The sequence below is a fragment of the Echeneis naucrates genome, chromosome 1 (assembly GCF_900963305.1).
Source record: "Echeneis naucrates chromosome 1, fEcheNa1.1, whole genome shotgun sequence".
Classification (NCBI taxonomy): Eukaryota; Metazoa; Chordata; class Actinopteri; order Carangiformes; family Echeneidae; genus Echeneis; species Echeneis naucrates.
The window spans coordinates 6,183,186-6,209,367 of record NC_042511.1 but is presented as its reverse complement, the minus strand read 5'-3'; the positions used below and the strand labels follow the sequence as shown (position 1 = coordinate 6,209,367).

The 26,182-nt window shown below is 42.7% G+C and overlaps 1 protein-coding gene across 1 annotated transcript; it reads left to right on the top strand.

Moving 5' to 3' along the window:
* Window positions 1-594: 594 nt before the first annotated feature.
* Window positions 595-25,742, top strand: ccdc85al (coiled-coil domain containing 85A, like). The gene is made up of 4 exons (XM_029505220.1): window positions 595-1,121; window positions 2,403-3,501; window positions 22,389-22,446; window positions 24,941-25,742. Exons 1-4 carry the CDS (start codon window positions 882-884, stop codon window positions 24,957-24,959), a joined length of 1,416 nt encoding a protein of 471 aa, XP_029361080.1. The 5' UTR covers window positions 595-881; the 3' UTR covers window positions 24,960-25,742.
* Window positions 25,743-26,182: the final 440 nt, after the last annotated feature.

The following is a 26,182-nucleotide window of genomic DNA, read 5'->3' as shown; positions in this document are numbered from 1 at the left end:
CACACTACTAGACGAATACTTCAAGTCCATACTTTCAATTTGAAACGCCTGGCATTACATTGTATCACAGTTTACATTAGCACATTAGCACAGTTTAAATTCTGGGTTGTAGTGAATGGGTGAAAAAAAAGTCTCATATTTAATCAACTTACACAACGAAAAAAGCCTGTTGAGTGCGTTTATGTATTCATAAAGTAAACGTCTGCTGCTGACTTTCAACACAGATGTGAGAATCTGAAGGAAACCGGGGTTTCCCCCATCTTGGTTTGAAGGCAGTCCGAGCGGGCCTGAACTCAGCATTGCAGGTAGGCTGTCTGGGCTGACATTGGACATTAGGTGGCGCTGTAACCAAAGTGTCGTTTTGTTGAAGCAAACCCCCCCTGGGAGAGGACTACAGAGAGAGAGAGAGTGAGAGAGAGAGAGAGAGAGAGAGGTAGAGGAGGAACGGGTGGGGGCTCCTTCTCTTCTGCCGTGCCCAGCAGCGGACTCCTTCCCTTCCCTCTCGCAGTGCGCGGATCCTACATGCGGCAGGTGTGAGGATTTCCTCACCTCCACTACATTTGTGGGGGGGTGGGGGGGGCTGATTCGGATACTGGACCGAGGCAGCAACTCCGTGTGGGACGTGAGGATGTTGCAGTGAAAGGCAGCAGAGCATCCTCTCTCAGCCGGCATCGTCAGCTGTTGCTCTAGCAGAGAGTGGAAGTGGAAGCCAGAAAAAAAAAGAAAAAAAAAAAAAAAAGAAAAAGGCCAAACTATGCGACTGATCTCCAAACGGTAACCGTTTCCCACCCTAAGTCGACCGGGGAGCGGATGCGAGCAGAGGCTGTCAACGCGCCTCTGAGTATTTTCTGCCCTTTGTCGGTGCTGGAGGAGCCGTGCCAATGGAGAAAGCGACTCCCCAGCCTCAGCTCCAGCTGTCGATAGCGAAGACTGAAAGTCCGGCGGAGGACATATCCGGTCTGTCTGACGAGGAGCTGCTGAAGTGGTCTAAGGAGGATCTAGTGCGGCGGCTGAGGCGGTCCGAGGCTGACAAGATGAGCGTGATTCTGGACCACGGGAACCTCATCCGAGAGGTCAACCGCAGCCTCCAGCTGCATTTGAACGAGATCAGGGGGCTGAAGGTGAGGGGGCGCGCATCGGTGAAAGATGAGATCATAGGTTTGGAGCGCACCTGAGAGCGCGCATGGCAGGAGGGATGTTCACTAGCGCCTCGGCAAACGTGCTGCGAGAATAGATGGCATCGATGAAGTTCATTGTGTAGGCCTGAGCGGGGATCTGGTGTGGATGTATGCATTCATCACCTCAGGAAGACTTTTTTTTTCTCTTAACTTTTGTAGGGGAAAAGGTTTGTCGGTTTGAAATCCAGGCTTAAAAAAAAAAAAAAAAAAAAAACAAAACAGGCGGCATTTCATTAACAAGGGAAGGAATACTTCTACTAAATGTACCTTCGTAAATCAGCTTATAAAACACATGGCAAGTGAGAGCACAGCAGGCCAGGGAGGGAGAAATCTAAAATCCTCCTAAAGGAGGGCATCTCCCTCTGTAAATCTACAGCTCTGTTCATATGCCAGCGCTGAGGTCTGGCGTCCAGACCTCTCTCTTTCTGTCCACACAGACCATGCATTCCTAACAAAAAAAAGAAAAAGAATTGGGCTCATAAATCAGCAATATGTGCAGCATAATTTGGCTTGTGGACAATGTGGCATTTGCTTCAAAAGTACATGTAGGCATTTTCCTTCTTGGTAACCTTTACCTTTACCCACAATGTTTACAGTTAGAGCTGAGATACAGCCTGAGGCAGACTCATGTATAGCATATTTGTCATTCTTGGAGACCTTGTCACCTTTCTGCCTATCTAAGCAGCCTAATCACACAGGAAAGAGGCTGGGGGGTAAGAGAGAACAGGGAAGGAAAAGGAGAATGAGTTTAATCATTACAGAATGATGGAGGAGGAATGAGGAAGGTATGTTTGAGTAGGTATAAAATGTTCAGGGCGTATGATTCCTCCATACTTACCCTGCTGTATTCCTGTGTGTGGTCTCTCCACATCCTTTGGAGCAGTCTAATCCACATAATGCACTCCACATTGGATTGTACACAGTGAGTCAGTGCTTTTATGGGAAAGACAGAGAGGCTTAGGATTTCATTTTATTAGGATTGCATACAGTGTTTATATCTTTTAAAAAAAGAACAGTCTAGTGGATAGAAATTGGACAATGGTTGCAATGATTTGCTCTGGAATATGATTAATAGAAGAAAAACTATTTAGCTTGTATCTAATAAAAGGCACATTTGTTCATCTTATGCTTATTAGCAATGTCTGAATTTACGATGCTGCATAAGCCTTAGCCCTAATGCCCCGTTAAACTCATCCCCCTTCCCCTTCCCTCTCCTCCTCTCAGGACATTAATCAGAAGCTGCAGGAAGACAACCGTGAGCTGCGGGACTTGTGCTGCTTTCTGGACGATGACCGTCAGAAAGGAAAGCGAGTCTCCAGGGAGTGGCAGCGCCTGGGACGATACAGTGCCAGCATCATGCGCAAAGAGGTGACTCTCTACCTCCAAAAACTCAAGGAGCTGGAGCACCGACAGGAAGAGGTAATCCGCGAGAATCTGGAGCTGAAGGAGCTCTGTCTGCTGCTGGATGAGGAGAAGGGGGTGGGAAGTGGAGTCGGTGGCGGCGGAGGAAGTGGAAGCGGAGGGGGTGTAGGGACCGGAGGGTGCCGCAACTCCATAGACAGCCAGAATAGTTTGCTGCTGGTACCTGGGCAGGGGCTCCTGATGAGAGACGTGGGGGATGGGAGCAGCACCTCCAGCGCTGGGAGTGCTGACAGCTCCGATCACACCCATCATAAGCAGCCCCACCTGGCTGCGGGAGTGGGTGGAGTTGGCAGTGCTGTGGAAAAAGGGAGCCCCGAGCTTGTACACAAACCCAGGTGTAGCAGCATCAGTGGAATGGGTGGAGGCAGTGGAGGTGACAGGGAGGTGTCCAGTCCTGAACACCCAGCTGGACGCCATCGGAGTACAAGCCTGGAGTATCCGTACACCTTGCCCCAGCTCTGCCGACCCCGCTGCGGCTCCATATCTGTGCCTGACCACAGTCGAGTCATACGGGGCCTCAGCCCAGAGAAATACGGGAAGAATGTGGGCCGACGCAGTCCAGAGCAGCACCCCAAGCACCACAGCTCCGATCTTCTCCTCGGACAGAGGCAGCATTTCCTGGGCCAGGGAGGGAGTGGGGAGCTCTTTCAGAGGCACCACAGGAGCAGCATTAGCAGTACAGGCTGTGGGAGCCCCGAGCCGCGACAGGCACATTTAGGGACCAGTGAGCACCATGAAAAAGGCTGTGTGGTCCCAGGGGGCAGCCCTGAAACTCATAGGCACCAGTACAGTATGAGCCCTGATCATGTGAAGTTTGGCAGCCCTGTGAGAGATGGGCAGAGGAGGCCAGCTGGAGATGAGTTGTCGCCACATCATCGGAGCATCTACAATGGCATGAATGGTAGGTGCTTGTGTGTGTGTGTGTGTGTGTGTTTGCATGGGCGCACATGATTGTCCCACAACACCACAAAAAAGTCCCAAATTGTTAAGAGCTCAACAGTCACCTTTCCCATGCAAACAGCTAAATGCAAAATTACATAAAATCCCATCAGCAACATAGGCACCAAAAGTTAACACAAAAGCCTCAAGACTGGGCTCATTTTTTGTTCTTTCTTTGTGCAAGAAGGATCCTGGTTTTTTCTTCATGAAAAGGAGATTGCTTTGCAATCTGCAATGCACTTTTTTGATTGAGAAAAAAAAAACAGATACTCCCCATTTTGACTGCTGCAAAATTTACAGTATTATTGATTTTTCTGAGGCCTCTAGAGGAATGTGGGTTGTGGATGAGTGGATGAGAAAAGAGTAAAGGGTTCAGAAATATTTATTTTACATGGTCTGTATCTGAGAACACATTCAGCTCAAATGAGCCATGCCCAAATTTCAGTTACTGGTGTAATGTCACAACTGCACACACACACACACACACACACACACACACACACACACACACACACACACACACACACACACACACACACACACACACACACACACACACACACACACACACACACACACACACACACACACACACACACACACACACATTAGAATGCTATAGCAGACAATGAATTAGCCCAAAATCTTTGCTGCAGTCATGCATCTCAGTGATATCAGTCAGGTTTCAGGGCGTCACAGACAAGAAAGAATATCAAAGTACCAACTTGGCTGCCGCTTAAATACCCCACAGTGGCTGATAATGATTTCTGGGGGAAAAAAGTGCTGAGTGGCACCGAGCTGGCAGAAGCTAAAGGACATATTCCTCAAGGTGAAAAATCTACCTGACTTTGCAATATTGGCTTAAAAAAAGAGAGAAACAGAAACAGTCTGCACAACGCAGAGTAAACTCAAAACTTACAGGAAAGGTTTCAATAACCTCTAATGAACGTATGTTAGTATTATGTGAGAGCGTGTGCTATATTCATTTGCTGAATGGTGAGTTATTTATGCCTGCTGATCAACTTGATATATGTTTCAAAGTAAACAGCCAGTTAGAAAGCAATTACACAAATTACTGCTTATAATGTGTTATCTTTCAATATTTAGTGAGTTTATAGTGAGAGATTTTACACGTAATGATCAGTTTACTACTCACAGAGAGTAGTCTTCTATTAGTCTGCGAAAACAAGGCACTGGAGTCAGAGACAATAACCCTGATGATGTCAATAGTGATGTCACCAGAGTGCTCTCAACCTGAGTCTGTCACAAAATGCATCTGTAAACTATAAAACGTGGTTGGCTCTCACCAAGTGGAGTTCGTGAACCATCATTATGATGTTCATAAATCAGCCTTTGCTGCTTTGGTTTTTTGAAAGCAGATGAAACCATATTTGGACGAGTAGGTGTTGCTGATTGTCAGTCTGTCAATCACACAGTAGCCTCACCTGAATTTATAACCTTTTTTTCTATAAATTGGAGAAGATACCTTAAAAAATTATGTCATATTGTATAAAATAGGTATAGAAACTAAAAACTCATCATTAGGAAATCATTAACTGAGGTATTCATCCAAGTGAGAAGGGGCGTCATTTTCAAATAAATTCCAATACTGTCTGACTTCTTTTTACAACCAGTGGAGTTGCCCCAGGGCAGCACGGCAGCATAGTGGTTAGCACTGTCGCCCCACAATAAGAAGCTTGCGGGTTCAGTTCCTGGCCTGGAGCCTTTCATGTTCTCCCTGTGACTGAGTGGGTTTCTTCCAGGTACTCCGGTTTCCTCCCAGCATCCAAAGACATCATGTTTGGGTTAACTGGTGACCCTAAATTGTCCGTAGGTCTGAGTGTGAGTGTGAGCGGTTGTTGGTCTCTGTCTGTCTCTGTGTGTTGGTCCTGTGATGGACTGCTGACCTGTCCAGGGTGTACCCTGCCCTCACCCAATGTGAGCTGGGATTAGCTCCAAAACCCCCGCTACCAGGAAACAGATAAGCAGTCGAAGATGAATGAATGAATGGAGTTGCCCCCTCATGGTCAACATGAATGCAGGTTTAAAGCTCGACACAGTTAGTCCAACTTTTCGGAGTCTATGTCAGTTGTTATTTACAGACTGTGGTTCTCTCCAGATTGGAATATTGTAATAAAGACACAAAAGCAAGCAAGCCTTATGGGAACTGAAGTGTTTTGGAGGTGGACATATGACTGCTGCTTCATTGGCGACCAGTCTTTTTGTCAACGGCCTTACACAGTAGCTTCAGACATGGCAGCTTTGTGTTAAACATGTGCTGTCTAGCCATTTTGCAATCTCAATGGATTCTACCAGATTATGATAAAGACATACACACAAGTTTGATTTGCGCTCTGCAGATTTCAGACAAATTTCAATCTTGCTGTAACATGAAACCCATATGATGTCCGCAAAGGACCACGCCACATTAATGCCTCATAAATCCTTAACTGGAAAACATTGTGAGTGCACAAGGTACTCTCTGCCCTTCCAGCCTGGTGCTTTGCCAGCTGTGGAATAACTGCTGTGAACGTAGCTTAGAGTGAAATGCACACACCAAATAGCCTTTAACCAGGTCCATAAAGACTTCATTAAGCATGTGTGTGAGAACAACTTTGCATGTATCATGGAGTCATATTGGTATATCACAGCTGGTTGTCTGTCAGAATGGCTGTGGATCTCTACCATGATCCTGTCCCTCCAGGGTCAGTATGCCTGCACTGGCCTGACGAGGACACTTAACGTCAAGTGTCACAACACAATATTTACAGGCAGAGCAACCACATAATCAACACTTACCCGAACATGGCGATTTTACTTTAAGGGGTGAAAAACCCAATTAATTATTTCACATCTTAACATAAAAATACCATTTGTCTATCGCTGAAGGATTAAAATTCACAGAAGCGCAATAAAGATACTATTGAAAGCAATGAAGAAGATGAATGATATGAGTCATTAATAGAAGGAGAAAGTGAAGAGAAAAAGCTTTGAGGTTGTGTCCATGTATGTCAAACACTGACCCATCCTTATTGCCATGTCCTTTTTTTTGGGGGAGGAGGGAATTTAATTCCTGTGACGATGTAGTACACTCTACTCGCTTGGATTATCCTCTAAGCCCTTTGCTGAGTATTATTTCATTTTATTTATTTTTTTTTTATGTTTGTGCATGTGCTTGTGTGTGTCATTTGCCTGGATGCATCCAGGGTCACTGTGGCAAAGTAGGGTTTTTATTCAGACAAATAAATGTCTCATGTTCATTTGACACTTAACAGCACTGAAGCGTAGGCCATTTAAATTTTTGTCAAATCCAAAATGAAAGCAAAACAAGTCTCAGACCTTTGCAGCCTTTTAATACATCCTGCTGCTGCATCTTTTGGCAGGCTTATCACACATATTCTGTCGTATTTGCAGCCAGCAGAAAGGAATAGCCCAACATGACTGAAAGTACTCGTCGAGTCACTGTGCAAAACATGACAGAGATATTCAGGCCTTCTTCCTGAAGAGGAAGCCAGAGCAAGCATACTTTCTTATCTCAATACTGCAGGATCCAGAAAATCACTAAGTGGTATAACTAAAGAGACATTTGTAGAATATGTGGAGTAGCAACTGTGTAAATCAGAGATAAAATAACTGCATGTCACTTTGGAGTTTTACAAGTTTCTATACAACAATAAATGTTCTATTCCTCACATAAAATAAATGGCCCATAAAACCAGTTAAGAATATAGGATACAGAGCACCATAAATAATGACAACGTCAGCTCAGCAGTGACTCAGATAAAATATTTCAGTCAGATTCTTGGGTGTAAATTCATATTAATATTAATTAATTATAAGCCTCTGACCCAGACTGGAGGGGTGATGGTTCCCTTAGTGTGTACAGTAGGCTCTCAGCACTGCTGAAGGTCTTTTTCAAAAAGCATAAACTTAATCATGTTTTCTGCTTTAGCAATCACAAGTTCTGCATATTAGCTTAAGCTGCTCAGAAGATCAAGAGGAAAAAGAAAGGCCACATGAAAAAAAAAAAAAAAACAAAAAAAGACCTGACAGTGTGTTAGAGAATCTCTACCCTAGTGATGCCACTGTCACAAACACACACGTAGAATCAATCTAACTTAACCATTCAACAATTTAACATTTAGTGATTTACTCACCTTTTTCCCCTCGATGGCCCTTTTCAGACCGGGTACCATCTCAGTCAGTGGAATCACAAATTGACAGCTCTGGGTACAGATAGAAAGCTCTAAGTACAATTGGACAGGTATAGATCGGAGCAATGTGAACATTGAGGTCTGATTTCAATTACTCAAACAGCATTAAGTCTTGGCCAGATGAAATTTATGATTTCAAATGACTAAAAACTTATTTCACTGTAGAACATTGCTTCGCTCAGCCTTGCTCTCTCATTCTCTATTCCTCTATCCAATATACACACACACACACAAATGCAAACACAATGACTGTAATTGGATTGACTAAAACGAATCATGTGTTTTTAATTGAATTTAGAATGGGGACATGAGATCTGATCAGAAGTGGTGACCCCCCGACACATGTGGAGACACATGCTAATGGAAGATAAAAACCGACCAGTTGATCAGATCACTCAAAATGGCAGATCTGAGCAGAGCCGGTGTGAAATAGACATGTGCATGTTCTTTTAAGAGGCACGTTCATCTTTTCTAGCCAGCATTTACTGATGCCAGTGAACATTTGCCTCCTGAAATGACAACTGTTGGTAACAGATTGTATGAGATGTAACTTGCGAGCGACACAATCTAACTCTTTGAGTTGGTTAAGAAAGCTGCTTCACAATGAAAACCATGTTATAGTGTCAATGGACTCTCATCATAATGATGCCAGAAAGTCAGCATAGTATACTGACGAGTAGTATGAAGACACTGTTGTACTGCAAGGTCACGCTAGTTAGCTCAACCTGAATATTACAAGGGATGAAGGAAAAACTGACAATCATGTCATTTTAACATAATCCCTGTCTGGAGGTTTAGCTCCCTTTTGAAAACAATCCTTGCCAGAGACCACACGGTTTAATTTTTTCATTTCTACATGAGGAAAGAGAATTCGGATTAACCAGTGACTTTGACCAACTATCACGGGAAATGAGTTTGGCTAAGGTTGCTGAATAGTAAACATCCACAAACCCCAAAAAGAGAAGGACAGAGGTGTGAATATTTGCTTTAGGAAAGTGGCTAAAAACCACACAAAACTCCTCAAATACTGGGTGTTGCTCGAACTACAGATAGCATTTCAGCATGAGGAGAAATCTGACAGGCATGTCATGCCTGCTTTCGTGTTCGAAGCTATGACGGGAGAATATCTTTTCATAGGAGTTTTATGATGAATATTTGATTAAAAATAAATATTAGAAAAACAATATATCTTTTACAGAAACAGAAGAATAAAAAAGGAGTGTCGGATGAACTTTTGGGTATTCATTTCAAACTCCATTTGGTGACTCAATGCGAACTGACAAACGCTGGCAGCACAGTTCGGCAGCTTTTCCTCCGTTCTTGAGCACAATATATCTGATTGAATTAGCCAAGATCATGGCATTGTCTTGTTGATTCTGTTAATCGTTATAATTGTAGACGATCCAGCTCCTTTGGCTGTTGTTTAGCAGTGCTGCTGCCTGAGCAACAGGAATTCATCACTGAAGCTTTGGCCTCAGATAATGTTCCCCTCTTCCACTGTCACTAAGAAAGTAAGCCCCCCCCCCCCCCCCCCCCCCCCCTTCTATATCTTCCTCCTCTTCTCTTATTCTTTCCTTCCATCCTAATTGGCTGCCAATGTGAACAACCAGCTGTCTGACAGAGAGAAACTGTGATTACAAAGCCTTATTTGTGGAGTGGGCCAGAGGATGTACTGTTTGCCAGGCTGAGCTGAGGAACACAGGGTTGAGGAAGTATTTGAGTGGATTACTAGCTGTTTCCTCCTCTCCTTCTCACTATCTCTTTCTCTTGTACTGCAGCATCTTCTTCCTCACTCGTCTGCCAAAGCAATGGATGGAAAGCATCCCCCTTGACAAATTGTGAAGTCTCACAGCCCAGGCGGCATGAAGGAACTCAAATGCTTGTCACAGCTGCTCGGCATAAAGGATTTGTGGGAGCATTAGGCTGCTGTTGCTCAAATGGATTGGTATTATTACCGGACAGTCTCATCTGCATTGCCACTGTCTATCCCTCTAAATTTTCCTCCCATTACTTCTTGTACTTGTTAAAGTGGCACGATGTGTATATTGACTAGTTCAGACACATTGCCTTGATCTCCTATCATAATTGTTATGCAAATAGTAGTAGTATTTTTCATCTTCTTAATGACAGGGGATTGATGTTTTTCATCATCTAATGCAGTAGAGGAATAAGCAAAACCAAACTCGAAGGATCGTTTGAGTTACAGCCTTTAGAGATGTGTGATTCTCAAGATGGATGTCTCTATCGTGGATCCACAAAGGGGAAAGTGTTACTTTTAAATGCTATCATGGCATTTGAATTTGTAATCACACCTGGGACCAATTATCCCAAACACCCTCGCCTATAAGCTATCAGAGCAGCCATTAATAACCAAGGAGTGCATGATGAGGCATTTTGTTTATCTACCTCTGGTGCATATCGTTGTCATTTTTAATCCAGCCGCCATCAGATTCATGCGCCTCCTGGATGGAGGAAAGGACCATGTATTTCCTCTTTGCTTTGTACTGCTTAAACAATACAGACTTATTTTAGGTCCTACAAAGTCACATACTCACAACAAGGAGTCAAGTCAAGGGGAACTGAAGTGTAAAGTGTGTGACAACTTGTCTGTGACAAGATAAATTATGAATTAGGGAAAGGATAAAAAACACATTATGTACTGCAGATAAAGCACAGATGTAATATCATCACAATATTATGAACCTGCATCTGGAAACGCCGGTATTCAAATTTTATCATGTGTCTCTTGAAAAGACCGTTGAAGGAATATGGATTTGTTTAGCAGTTAACTATCGCAGAATTCTCACAATCATCGGCCCCACCAGCAGCTCCTAAGAAGATCTGTGAGTTATATCAGAGTCTGCTTGGCGTGTACTAGCGTTGCTCCAGTCCAAACCCCTGGAGGAACGTGACAAATGTTCTGCAGTAGCCCCAGTCATCCGGTAGACACGCAAACCCAGCGGAATGGAGAACAGTCTTTGTCCTCTTACGCTGCGCCAATGGGAAGCGACCCACTGAGCTGAGAGGAAATTAGCTCGCTAGGCCAGGTAATTAACTGGAAGTTGAGAGGCTGCCATGTACGAGGGCAGGACTGGGCCTGAGGGAACCTCTGTCAGTCCCAAAGTCAGCAGCAGTAACCACATTTAGCCATGTTACATTTACTTCAGCTGTAGCTGTGTTGTCCTGCTGAGTGGCGGCAATCTGAAAGTATCAGGTAATCAGGTGGGGATGAAGGAGAGAGGAGCTGGCCAGATGTGTACTGTATACAGGCTGAGTTGGACTGACTATAGAAGGAACTGAGATTTAGACGTGCCCAACCCTATGACAGCTTAAGACTGACTGACTGATCATCATTCCACCATGGGCTGATCAAATGTCAGCTTTCAAGATTTTTTTTCATTCTTTGCAGCATGCACAGTCTGCAATGTTGCCAAAATACTGTAATTACGCAAATGGTGCCAGTTTGGTTTATTGAGATTTGGGTAGAGAAAAGACCCACCTCACCTTGATAGGGATGAGAGAGTACACCACTTTCCGAATCTGTTTGACCGTCTACATTATCTGTATCCGTATTCGTACTCGGACGGAGCGGCGCTTCGCCCAGAAGGGGGCGTGGCTTATACGAAAGTTGTATTTTTAAACCTGAAATTGATCTGTTGTTATATTTATTGTAAGCCTCAATATATTTGTTTTATTTACAGCTTAATTTGTATTACACCAAGTTAAAAAGAGCGAACCGACTGAAAAAAAAACAAAAAACCTGACCTGGTGAAGAGAATGAGAAACGTGATGCGGGCGGTCTGTCACAAAAAACGTCGCTTCTGCTTTTAGCCCATAAAGTGGGACAGATTTGAAGCGTTTGGGTTGTAAAACGCTATTTTAATGAGTTGATGTAGTAGTGTGGATGCAGCCTAACTTTTTATCGCTATCAGGTTAAATGATGATCTTACCGAGGACTTACCGAGATGTAAATGTCCGGCCGTTCAGTGGGATCGTTTCTCCATGAAAATGAAGGCAAACAGAAGGGACAATGAGAAGGACCCACATATGTGCGTTTTTCATTGTACTGTTTTTTCTCCTGTACAGCTGGCGTGTTAAAATAATGTTTTAAGATAACTTCTGGACAGTGTTTTTTAAATTGTCCCGCCGATTGTTTTCCCTTCCGGTGGGCGTGGCTTTCTGAGTATGACGCGTTGCTCTCTGTCCTATCACAGGAAGCCCTGAGGAGGCTTTTCCTTCAGCCCAGCAGGATTTTGACTCGTATTAATAACTCGTTTGGCACTAGTATGAGTCGAAATCGCTATATCTGTCAAGTCACTGGGTGGCATTAACATAACAGTATCATAAAAACAACATTTCACTTACTTTTTATTTTTCCCTTGTTTTGCTTCTTCTTCTATTGTCCAATTATACAATCTGACCGCACACTTCCGTTGCAGCTTTATTGATTTGGGTTGCAGCTGTTTTTTATTTTCTATGAGGCTTCTACTGCATACTTCACACATCCCAGTTTTTTTTTTACTTGAATTGTGCCTTTTTATCTACATGGTGGTTTTTGCAGTATAGTGACCTTTCTTGGCCACTGTAGACATATCTCAACAAAAACAACACATGTAAGTGCGAATACCTATAATGGGAATGGCTGTATTAAAATACTGTACAGGTGAGCACAGTAAGTGTGAAGAAAGTGTGAATGTCCGACACAAAGCAGAATAACCCACACTGTGGTCCAGCCATATACTAAGTTTATAGCTAGTGTAGTTTTTCAGTTATCTCCTGCTATTCATCATGAAATGAAAAGCAACTGGCATGATTTCACAACCGATTTTGATCAATGTACATTAAATTTGATGGGAGTCTGTTCAGGAATATGAAGATAACAATAGCAAAAACAAAACAAAAAAACAGTAGCACAAGTTGAGAGGACTCATTAGTTCTAAGGTTCATTTTGCAGAAATGTATACAGAAATAGCGAGCTTTTAAACATGTGTCTTGTTATGAAACTGAAATATTACCTATCATGTTTTCTTGTCTGGATACACACTACAGGCATTTTTAAGTAAAAGTCATTGTTGCAGAATCACGAGGACAGACCTATTAAGGCATTCACCATGGCCATACATGCATGTCTCTCATTATTGTATCAAGATTTAACAAAACCTAATTAAAAATAACAAAACTTTCAACACTATAAATGAGACAAGGAGTAAGGAGTTCTTCTTGTTTCATTCTCTGTTTTTCTACTTGTGTTCTTTATTAAATAGGCAACACTTGTCTTCCTTCAAAACAATCATTTCAACACATTGCTAGTCTGCTGCAGCGACACCCTTTAATATTACAGGTTAAAATCCATCATTATAGCAGGTCGATAAAGATAAAGTTGGACAATTTTAATTTGTAGAACTAACCGTGGGGCATTTTATGTTTCTGGCTTTTCATTTGCAACTTTTAATTTGCGAGAGGACAGAAGGTGTTATTACTTCCTTGGATTCAAACAGTCTACCTTTAATGCTCGGCTAGCTTTTCTTTGGTGCCAGTCTGTAGTGCATTTGAATCACTTCTCTAGCAGCTCTAACATCTGTTATCAGAAAGATAGAAAGTGAGATAACGGAAACACAACATGTCCAAAGTGATGCTGCTGACAACATTATAGTCTCTCCCTCTCACAACACCCAGGATGTAGTTATCCATTTCCTGAGGCAGGAATTTATCTCCTGCCCATATTGTGCATTATGTGCATTTGAAGTAATGTTTTCTTTGATGAGAATGACAGCAAAGGCACGTGTGCAGCTCATATTGCAGCGGATGAATGGGCTGAGCTTACCAACATAAAATGACTGGCAACACTGTTATTATATTTAGATCGTTGTCTCTAACCAGTTCACTCTCAGCCATGCCTTTCGGTCTGTGAAATTTCCTCTTTGAGATAGTGAAATCAATTTCATTGCCCCCCACTGCTCCAGACTGACTGGCTCACTTCCTTCACTGTTACTGTACAACAAAAGCTACATTTAATTACCTGGCTTTGTAAACACTTTAGCTGCAGGTCAAATGTGTGCCTGGGGAAGTTTGTGGCTTTGACCTTGACGATCAAGTAGATAGATATGTCCACGTTTTTTAATTGCATTCAAAATGTTTAGCCAAAGTGTGAAAAATCTAATTTTCCTTTCTTTAACGTGTGAGCATCTGTGTGAAATGTGCAGTATTTTAAGAGCAGGAAAACGTACATTCTCTTTCACACCTGTATGTCACCAAAAAGGCATGCATGATATATTATATATATTATATATATAATATATATAATTATACTGAGACAAAATGCTACGGCTGCTTCTTTTTTATATCTCTCGCAATGTCACATTTTACTCTCGCTCTTAAATGCAAATTACAAAAGGGTTTTCATTAAGAAAGGGGACAGTGGCACAATCGTCTGAGAGAGTATAAACAAGTTTCAAACGTTTATTTGGGGCTAAGAAGACAGAAGTCATTACATGCAGACCCTTGGTACTAAACAAAACAGCAAAGGACTCTGGGATGCTGGAAAATCCAACATCATTCAATGCTTGTGAAACGACCAGTATTGCATCTCGTCTCCACCCACCTGAGCCACATGCTGTTATATTATTCATCTGAGGAGTGATGGGTGGTGACGTTAAAAGAGGACAACAGCAGTTTATCTTGCAAATGTCTGCTTAAATATTTAATCTACCTTGGAGGATCACACCAGAATCCATACCACACTACTGTGACTGACAATTTGGGGCCTGTGTGAAGCGTGGAGGGATAATATAAGGGCTTGAACACACAGGACAGAAACAACAAAAGAAGATTAAGGGTTGATGTGACAACTTCTCTGAGTCTTCTTGGCAGTGATTTTTTTTTTTTTTTTTTTTTTTGAGGGGGGGGGGGGGTTCTTCAGTTTTTCTTGATCCCCTTTGTTTAAATATGAATCAAACAGAAGTGGTTGATTTCAGAGCAAAGCTTTTAAACTTCAGCAGCCGTCCATCATCATGCTGAATGAGTGTGTGCACGAATTTGTAAGAATTGCGGGTCAAACTCACATAACGATGCCTGCACGCACACGTTTGTATGTTTTTGCACGAGTATGCTCTTAATTTTGATGTAAATGTGTATCTGTTTCCCACAGATCACGACAGAAAAATAACTGCATACATGCAGAGAAACGCACACGAGTAGGCCTACAGGGCACCGATTGTCCAGCGCTTCTTCAGTCAGTTTCATACCCTCGTCTGTCCACAAGCAACTCTATCCTCTCAGTGAGCCGCACTCCACATACAAGAGAGTTGGGTTATTTCCCGCTCCTACCCACTGCCATCACTCACTTCATTAAAGGGCGAGCATAGTATTCAGAGGACAAGTACCATTAATTATAGCACCATGAAGGGTTTTTCTCTCTTTTTGTGTCTTTACATTTTCTGCATAGTCTAATGTGACAACAAATGGGAGCTTAAATGATAAGGAAAAATGTCATTGAAGTAATACTAGCCAGGATGTCTGAGGAATAAACGAGGCACAAAAGGAAGAGATAGAAGCAATTAAAGAAAATCCTTTCAACCAATATTGTGTGTCTGAAAAACTCATTAGCAGCGGCATTTGTTTCACCTTGTGGGTCTGTGTGTTTGCGTGTCAGACAGCCGCTGTACTGCATGCTGTAGCACAGAGGCAGTTTTGCTTTGGCAGGTGTTTGTCTGGACAGATTCCGTCACCTCCGTAGTGTCATATGCAGTCATGAAATTTTACAGTTGTGCAGCTGAGATCAAAGTGATGGCCGAGTTCGGTGATGAACTCGTCGATCGCATCGCAGATGTTCAGATTCCACTCCAAGCAGGCTATACGTTTTTGTTTTCGTTTGTTTCATAAAGGTTATAAACGACCCATTTCTGATGCAGGTCACTTCATTCGAAAAATGTTGTCCACACTCTGCCTCTGAGTTGAAATTTAATCATTTTTCACCATGAAGAGAGGTAACCAGTGACTGGAGTTTGAAATCAAGACTCAAAAAACAGAAATTGTTGTTTTTCATCTCTGTTTTTGTGTGGATTCAATAAACATGATATAATGAGTTAATTACTGTCATTTAGACGTTCTGGCCAGGCTACCTAGTCTTTAGCTAAGATCTCAGTCTTAATGAGAAGCTGAAGTAATTTCCTCTAAACTGCAGCTCCATGCTGAACGCAAAGACAACACAGCAATATGTTTGTGCACGTGTATTTATATCCTCAGTGTGTATGTGTGTGTGTGTGTGTGTGAGAGAGAGAGATTATCTTCACTGACATTTGAAACCACTATACAACATGAGGTATCCTTGCTTTACCTACTCCTCCACAAAGACATATTTTCCAGCCTCACAACAGTGAAACAGCTCGAGACGTGGCATATTACTTCATGTAATTCATTAATTTATTGTAGTAGAGTAGAAATTAGTATACAACTTGTGCTTACAAAGTCTAAATGGATTGATTTGGCAAAGAAGTCCAGCACACAGAGTCTCTGCAACAATGACTGACAGCTAATTCATCCAGTACGGCCCATCAGCATTCTGGTACTCCAATCCGGTGCAGCAGAAAAGACCAAAGACGTGAAGTTCCCTTGACCTGAAGTGGTGTTGACATGGCATCACACGACCGGGCCTTCCTGTGAGTCACTGTTAGCCACTTACCAAGCGCTGACTTGACTCCATAAATACTCCTGCATGTAGTTTGCACTTGGTGTGTGTGTTATAGTCACACATAAACCCCTTTATTATGCATTCAGAGCCCACCCTCATGCTCCAGAGCTGCACACAACAGGACTGACTGCAGCTGCCTGAGGGACGTGAAGGCAAGTAGTTCTCCTCCCAGGCATCTTTTTGACTGACTGTCAGTCTTGCTGACTGGCTGTCTGCCTCTCTGACTTGACTGTCTGTCGCTCTGATTGTCTGAATGACTGCCTGCAAACGGAAGGTCACTGATCTACCATGCATCTCCACAGGCTTTCCTGCCCAGGCAGCCTGAATAATTTATGTGGCAGATTTTCAGGAGATCTGAGGGAATGGCCATGTGAAATTACCTTGCATTGATCCTGTAAGTTGAGAGAAGACACGAGGGGAGGGGGCTGACAGATCAGAGAGGTTTGAGAGATGAGCAGACCTGAGGAGAGCCAGTTCATGTGTTTACAGGCTTGATTCAGTCATCAATATCACCTTGATTACTAGTTTAATAAATTTTACAGACATTCAGAATTGTTTTTAGAGGTGCTTTTTCCTCACCCGCATCACGGCCCCATTCATTCATTTTGCAAATGTGTTTGCAAAACAGATCTGATTTGGAAACAAGACTGTTTAAAATGGTCTTGAATCTCCTCTACGATGATGACTTATATGGAGTTAATAACTGGTGTGTGGCTGCAGAAGAAAAAAGGTGTTCCCCATCTATAACAGTGATTTATTCAGTGTGGGAGCAGCCTCTCCCAAGCCAATCGCTCAGATCTCTTTGCGAGGAAATTTAGAGCCTCTCACTCCAGCCCTGGTGAGCAGAGGTGGAATTTAAGGGATCTTAGGCTCTGCATTGTTCTGGAGTAATCGCATTATCTATATACTCCTGCTCTGACCCTCAACCAAACCTCTTCCATCCTGCACATCTCTCAAATCCAATTAAATCCAATTTCGGTTTGAACGCCCTAGCCCTAACTAAATCACCAAATGCTGTCCAAGTGTGCTGCACGTTTTCTCACTTTACGACTGTCCTTGAAGAGGTCACAGACACTCGTTGGAATTCAGCAAGAGCAGCTGTCATTGGAAATTGATCAAGTTCACTTTAAAGGGATTCTCTGGATTTTGTTACGTGATTTGTGTGTGTTAACAGGACTGCTCTATCACAAGACAGCAGTTTGTAATCTTGTGACATACGAGTGTGTGACAGCTCACCCGGAGACAGCAAATCCATTTAGGATAATTGTTCCAGTGCTTAAAGAGTTTCACTGAGAACTGAGTGAGCACGAGACACTGAACAAGGAACAGCATTGCTTGACTGATGTATTTTCTAACTGTGGACCTGTTCTCATGTTACGCACCATAGACAGAGGTGGACCTTGTCAAATTTTACTCCAATACAAGTAAAAGTAGCTTCGTCAAACTAATACTTGAGTATTATTTTGTAGTATTTGCTTAAAAAATTATAAGTATAAAAAAATACCTCTGGAAATACAGGAAAGGAAAGTAGCTTTACTGTCAATACACAGTACACTGATGTGATTCTGCTACAGACATGTTTATAGCTCAAAGATACCTTCAGTTAAAGAGGCCCGACAAGAACTGGTCTGTGGAGGCATCCGGTCTAGTCTCTAGCCTCTGGAGGGGTTTGGTCCAGTCCAGAGGTCTCCAGCTCTGGTCCTGGAGGGAAACTGTCCTGCATGTTTTAGATGTTTCCTGCTCCAACACACCTGATTCAAATGATCAGCTCGTCATCAAGCTCTGCTGAAGTCTGAGCAGGAGTCACTCTTTTGTATCAGGTGTGTTGGAGCAGGAAACATCCAGGACCGGATTTGGAGACCTCTAGTCTAGTCTCATCCGTATAAAACATATTTTATATGGACACAATAAACACCGTCTCAAGCTCTGGGGGGTCTGGGGGTCCAGTCTGTGAAGGTCTGTGGGGGGTCTGGTCTCTGCTGGTTGTGCTGTGTTACCTCGTGTTGCTGTCTCTGCTATTCACCTTGATTAATGGACTGCTCTGTGTGTTACATGTCCAGTTCTTCCTCTGCCTCCTTTTATGATAGTGCTTCTTGTCAGAGATGAAGGATGATGGCAAAAATGGAGGTGAGAATTAGTGAATTTGAGTTGGGGCTTTAGATAGTTTAGCTCATGCTAGTGTAGCTAGCTATAAAGCTAAGTGTCGTTTCACCTTAGCTTGGCTCGTTGACAAGTGTGCTCATCTGAACCCAAGAGATGTGCATGGTCCAGGTGATAATACGGCCACGATGTATAATGTAGAATGAGCTGATCAATATGACGAAATAATCCCAGGTAGGATGCACATTATACATCGTGGTCATATTCTTACCTGGAGCATGCGCGGAGGTGTGCCTGTTACAAAAACAATTAACAAAAACAAATGAACAAAAACAATGAACGCGTAATGTTAGATTCGCACAAAAGTAGTGAGTAAGGAGAGCATCAATAGAAATGTAGTGGAGTAAAAAGTACTTGTACTTCAAATGTAGTGAAGTGAAAGTAAAAGTATACCCCAAAAATAATACTCAAGTCAATTTACTTCACTACTGTCCACCCCTGACCACAGATGTAGTATATATGAAAGTGTTGTCAGAGTGGCCTTGGTCTGACACTGGAAAAACACAGAGACAATAATACCAAGCACCTGATCTGGTTTGGTCCCAGACAAGGCAAATGACCTAAGGAACACAGGGCGCCGCCCTTCATACAGCAGGGCTATGATAAGGGCCTGCTGACCGATCATCTGGACCACATCTGGAATTGTTCTAAAATTCATTTTCCACCAACATAAGCAACCAGAATTTGTGTTTCAGGATACTGGCTTCAATCCAAAGTCTGGGATGGTGGACTGCAGCATGTTTGTGTCAATCCAGTATAGTTTGTTCACAGTTATGCTCCCAACTGTACCATTTAAAGAGCTATCAGCTGCATTTTTGAGTTGGAGTCTCTCAATGGAGCACTGCAAGAGTTACATGACAGACAGGAAATTAAAGGCTACTTTTGTGTAGCGATGCAAAAAGACAGCAGGCTTCAGTGAGAAAGTAGTTCAAGTTCCTTTTCACACGTTTTAAACTGATATGATGAATATTTTTGCTTTAAACAGAGGCCGGAAGCTCATCTATTCCTCTATTCCTACTTTGGGAGTCAACTAGTGGACAATTAGCGTCGTTAGCGTTAGACAGTGTTGGTGGAGATCATGCTAAGGCAAAACTGGCTCTCTGTACTTCTCTGTATAAAGCTCCGGAAAATGGAAGAATTGATGTAAAAATGGATGTAAGATACAGAGGAAACCAATCTGACCTGCTTTAGTAACATGTCATGATGAAGATGACAACAGAAAGGCCAGCTCTGTAAATGGGACTGCGGCTGACTGACTGAGGGCTAAGGTTACACCACTGGCCAGCGAGCTGGTGTGTTGGACTATGTTGGTTGCTACATTACGCATCTGTTGCTTGATACTGACTTTTCAGCCCGATTGGATGACCTCTAGCTCCTTGCAAGAATTGCAACAAATTATTTGTTGAATTAGTTGAATAGTCCGCCAGCTGTGAAGTACTCGAATGGCTCACTAACGGTTGCAGCAGCTTGGCCACAACCCCTCTGTAACGTCACCGTGGCTACGCATATCAGACCAGTGGAGTCTCACGTTTGTTTTTTGTGCGAAGCTCGATGTGTAGTTTTGTGTTAGCCCTGGATGGCCACAAAGTTTCAGTAGGCACATCTTCAAAAGTGAAGTTAACAGCACAAGGTTGACAAAACATGGAGAAAATACGAGGTGGAAGAGCTCGTGTGCTGTGTTTTGCACGCCTAGAGCGCACGCAATCAGTATGTAACACACATCAGGTGAAGCCATTTTATCTGAAAACCTTCTATTCACCAGAGACGTCAATCCCTATTATCGTGAGTAAAAGCATTAAGCATGGTTGCAAATTGACGTGGACATGCCAGACATGTCTTTGTGCTCAGGAACAGAAAGGCGCGGACTGACATATGTCTGTTGATAATTCATCTGGAACACATCTGGAACTAATCACTGCAAAGCCAATTTGAATTCAGAGCCGACAAATATGGATTAGCTTACTCACAGCATAAATAAATTGTTCAATGTAGTTTTTTTTTTCAGGTCCAAAGCCACGTTTGGAAGGATGCTAGGCTGTTCTGCGCCTCAGTCGACCAACACTGGGCAAATTCAGACAAAATCCTGCCTCCACGCCTATCAGTTAAATTATCGCCTTCACATCCTGTTGACTTTTGTGCGATTGTGCTCATGTAATAGGATGAAACAATACACGTGATTGTGTACGTACTGCACTCCAGCACATCTGTGAATTCTGCTTTAACCGTGAAATCAATCCCATTGCACACAACCTGACCTCCATATGAAAATACCCTCCAGCTCACCGCGGCATCCCCCAGACTCTTTAAAGGAGTCTTCATATATATTTGTTGTGTCTTGCCTCAACCCCCAACTCCGCCCAACCAAGATGAACAGAGTGAGAGAGGGGGGATATGTGGCGATGGTAGCCCCTGGAATCTATCGCAGAAGTCGACAGTCACCGGAGCATTATGAATCTTTAATGTGGGACGTTGGCGCATCAAGTAGGGGAAATGTGCAGAAAACATGGTTATGAATGTGTGGGGTGGAAGGGGGAAGAGAAACAACAGAAATAAAGAAAGCAGGGGAATGAGCATGAATAAAAGAATTGTTTTGAAGGGCAAAGGAGGTAAAAAGGGAAAACAGTGATTGTTTTTTTTTTTTTTAATGGGTAGACTGCCTAAGGCAGAGGCATTTTCCACTGCTTTACCGAACCAAGTCCTGGCCAGGCCTCCTCACAGAGCCAGTGAAGCATGACAGCAAATAGTGTATGCCCTGTATTATTAGATTAACACCATTTAAATTGAACAGCAAAACTTTTCCTGAGGCGGAAAAAAAAAAAAGCGAAAGATTATTTGGTCAAGGATGTCAAGACAGAGTCAAGTTTTGTGTCTAAGGGCAGAAAAGCGGGACGCCATAGTGTGATGTCTTACACTTGTCAGGGAGTGAGACGGAGCATGGCTGAACTTTAGTGGAGGAGGACGTTCAGTCCATCACTCATTAAGGAAAACCTCGTCGAAGCTCTTTTCATTCTTTGGATCTTTTAGCCTAGATGACAGACTTGCATGTATGTGTGTGTATGTGTGACTCGCATTTAGCCTCCCTGAGAAGGTTGCTGCAACCCCACTCGCTGTCAGTCATCCCATTGCTGCAGAGCTTGAAACAGACGATGGGGAAATGTGGAAAAGTTGGAAATGTTGTTCTTTACAGCGGTCATAACCCTGGTACACCTTCCACTGTTTACTTTTATTACATTATATTTTCATTGTAGAAGAAAGTTGTCTGGTGAGATGTGAGACACAACCAGAGGGAAGGCAGGACCAATCCCAACCAAAACCTGACGAACACATTACATGTCTCTTGTTTATTAATGTTATTTAGTGTTACTTTTCAGTGAAGAACAGATGATGTTGCTCAGAAGTTATGTGTGGATGAATAAACGTTGGTGGTCAAGGTTCACCGCATGACTCAGATGAGTTCTTTCCACTAGTTAGTCTTTTTGCTATGCTAGGTTAATCACCTCCAGGCTTTAGTGCAAACATGAACGTGGCATCAATCAGCTAGTGCATCTGTTTTCCAAAATATTCCTTTATGGTTCTGTCAGTTTGGCGTGCAGTCATTTACCGCAGTAAACATACTCTGGATTCCGCCTTTTACAGAGACAGTATTGATTCACTAATATTACTCTATCAGCATGTTCTTCTAAACAGACACGTCTAACCTGTAAATGTTCAGGTACACGAGGAGCCCCTTTTCAGTCAATACAATAAATTGAAAACTTGTTTCTGTCTCTCTGTCTTTTGACACAGCTTTGATATCGGCCGGCTGCTGCACTAACAACTGTAGAAATGTCAAGTTATGGGACAGGTAAGCGCCCCTTCTGCACCTCGCTTCTTTTTCATAAGGCTCTTTTGTGCTAATTAGTCTTTGGAAGGAAGGCGGACAGTGAAGGTCACTGTCTGTTCTTTCCATGGAAAAGAGAGAAGGCTCCATAATCCTGTAATTAGCTCCCATTATTCTATCTACCATAGTTTGCTGCTTGCCTCCTTGAGCTGGAGCCGCTACTTTTATTTACATTTAATGACGGAGTTTCAGGACACACGTGCTTTACCATTAAATGATAACAGTAGAAGAATCTTTGCACGCTGTTCTCTTGCTAAGCAGTAGGTGATCTACAGTATATAATCTGCTGTGATCCTGTGTCATTGCACATTGGCTGGTTCTGTGACTTAGTCCGCTGCACCGACGCTGGATGAGTAATGGGTTTTGCATGATTGTTCTGGCCCAGGTGTAATCACAGTGGCTTTACAGTAGGACCACAGAGTTAGGGGTGACCCTATCCTGTCCCTGTGTGTCATCCCACATTTTCAATCAGGTCCCAGTAGGAGGGCGAGATGGTTGTGTTAATATTTAATGATCGCATGACAAGACGTACGCCTGCCCCCCCCCCCCCCCCCAAGGATAGACAAGCTCCCCTTGGGCACACACATATGTCACACACATCGTCTTCATTATTCTTCCAAACATGAACTCTTTCTTTTTTTTTTTTTTTTTTGCGTGTGTGTGGCTGTGGACAAAAACACCTTCCTCCTTTTCTTTCACATTAGTATGTTCACCCCATCACTCCTTTTCAGACGCTTTTTCAGCCCACGTCTACTTGCCTCCTCCTACAGAAATATCAATGACTCAGGTGAGGAAAGGAAGAAAGTGTACTTTATGTCAGTAGATGATTTGCGAGCTCAGAGAAAAGCAACGGGGACATGCTGACATTAGAGACTGCAGCCATGTCTCATGGCTGTCCCTCAGCCCTCTGCTGTGGTGGAGACAGACACACACAGGAAGAAAAGAAAGTGTTACTGATAAGCAACAAAAAACCTGCAGTGATGAACATCTTAGTCATTTACTCCCTGTCTATTTAATTGGCTTCACGACACAGGTTTACTGATACTGACTATCTACCTGCTCAAAGAGAGAACTGGGTAAGATAAAGCTAATAGCTTTATTAGTTGTTAAGAAATCATAAGGTACTATATAAAGGTTCAGTAATAGGCCATGAATGTCATTTGCAATGCCCAGTTGTGAGAAATCATCCAGTGCTGCACAGCATCTGAATCCATTCATGAGCAGTTTATTAACAATAATGTCTGCAGTGGCAGTGGATTATTGTTAGAACTCCAAGAAAGATGACCTTCAAGAATTCAGAATTCGGTATTGTTTTAGGTGTCAGAGGCAGGAAACGTTATCTTAGCCAACAAAGTAAATTGTCCTTTTTCACAGAAGACATTTTTAACCAAAACAATGCGACACTTGGTTTTCCTACTGCAACAGAAAGGACATTTAGTCTAATGTCTGCGACAAAAGACTCGGGCTGGACTCGTATCTGCTTGTACTGCTAATGCTTGAGTATTCATCAAGTTGAAGCTGAGTAATTCTTCCAGAGTAATACATTGGCCTGCCGAATATAAATTACTTTGAAAGCAAGTTATCCTGTTTATAAAAGTGTCAAATTTCATCCTGATGAAGGTGAACCTTTAATCAAACGAGACATGAGCTTGACTGAATTCTTACTGAACAACTAACCTGAAATTCTGGCTCATAGTTAAAGTTAATTTAATGGTGCTGTTACATATCAAACTCCACATGAAATATCTGTGTTTTATGCCCAAAACAAAAAGATTCTCTGTTTTTGATGCCACATTGTATCATTAAATCCCTCCATTTAGTATTGATGTGCAAATTTCAAATAATTCAATGATAAACTGAATGAGAAAAGCGATAGAATTCTAACAAAGAGCATCTTGGAAAGTGCAGTTTACCCTCATTATTATAGATGTCAAGTATTTTATTATAATCTATAAATAGTATTGATTGCTACTCATTATTAGGCATGCCCTGTGACCGCCTGGGGATGTAGCTCAGTGGCAGAGCGATATGCTTTGCATGTAGGAGGCCACAAGCCAGTGGCATTCTTGTGCCCATTGTTGTGGTCCCAAGCGCGGATAAATGGCGGCGTTGCGCCAGGAAAGGTATCTGGCGTAAATTTGTACCCGAATCAAATCATGCAAGTCAAAGATACGACATCTACTGACTTGCTGCGGTGACCCCAAATAACCCTCACCCTAACCCTGAAAGAAGAAGTTGTGACCTGTCACCACCGAATCTTCTGTTGTAGAAATTTGCTTAAACCTTTTGGAAAATGTGTCGAACGTTTTTATGCTGACGATGTAAACTCGGGAACCCAGTGGCTCAGGAGCATCGATGACCCAGTCTTTCCTGTTTAAATCTGTCAAGGTTCAGTAGTTTCACCGCTGAAGTCATATGCTGCTAATCTCTTCCTGTTCTTCTTTTCATTCCTGCACAGCTTTGATGCCTCCTCTTGACCCCAACTTGACCAGTTAGGCTCCTCAAACAGAGGAGGGGTCGCAGTGGTGCCACCCTCCTGCGCCTCCGGCCTTGATAGACACGAGGGCCCCCGGCCGCTGATGTCCATGGCTCCACATGGTCTGTCGTCGGTGGCCCCATCCATGTCCACAGCCCTGAAACAGCCTGCCTCCATTTTTTCATTTCTACATTTCCAGAGTTTAAGGAGAGGGGAGTTTCTTGAGAGAGTGCTATCTATACAGTTGGTACAATTGGAAGACTGCCACAGCTATAAGGATTAGAGTGGATATCTCTCCCTGCCAACTGTGACACGGCTACCTCCCAGAGAAGGGGAGTGACGCTGGGGATCGGTGAGAGGAGATGGAGAGGACTCTGCACTGTTAGTGCTGCTACCCTCTGTTTACAAATGTAGATCACTGGTGGAGAAGCACATAAACGAAACTTTCTATACCCTGCTGTTCTCAACTTTAACTATTTTCCTACACTCTTCCCTCACTCTCGTCTCAATTCCCTCCATCTTGTCCCACTGTTGTCCAATTTTTTTCTGCTCTCTCTCTCCAACCCCCTCATGTTCAGACTTTCATCATCCAAAGTGTACAATGAGACTGGTGTAATCTAATGTTCTGTCTCTCAGTCTCCAGACCCATCCGATCACAATCGTCTCCTCTCCCTTCGTCAAATTCTGAACTTTTTCAGCCATTTCAACCAAACTTAAAAATAAAACATAAAGTGTTCTAGCAAAGAAAAAAAAAAAAAAACAACAAATTTTCCTGTGTCTTAAACCGAGATGGTCAACATTACTAGCTGCTGACAGATGTTCTAGTTCCATAAGATGCAATGTTCAGGTGTAATTTTTCTTTTTTGTATTATCTTCTTCTTTCCCCTAAAGCGCCTATATTGAAGCTGGGGAGAAGATTATACGTTTCTCCATGTTGTTTTTTACAAGGAAGTAAAGTTCAAGTAAGAAGTAGATTATTGGATTAGTTTTCTATATATCTATATATATAAATATAATATGATTATTATTTTTGACTTACTGGTATTAGAACTATTATATGAAGATGCATATGATATATATCAAATAATAAACAGACTTCTTTATGTAAAAGTGCATCAGTTGTTCAGGTTTTATTTCAATGTGCTGGCATGACTTGGGGGTGAGTGTGTGTGCGTGTGTGTGTCATTTGTGCACGAATGCAGGAATTCAAAATCGACTTGAGCA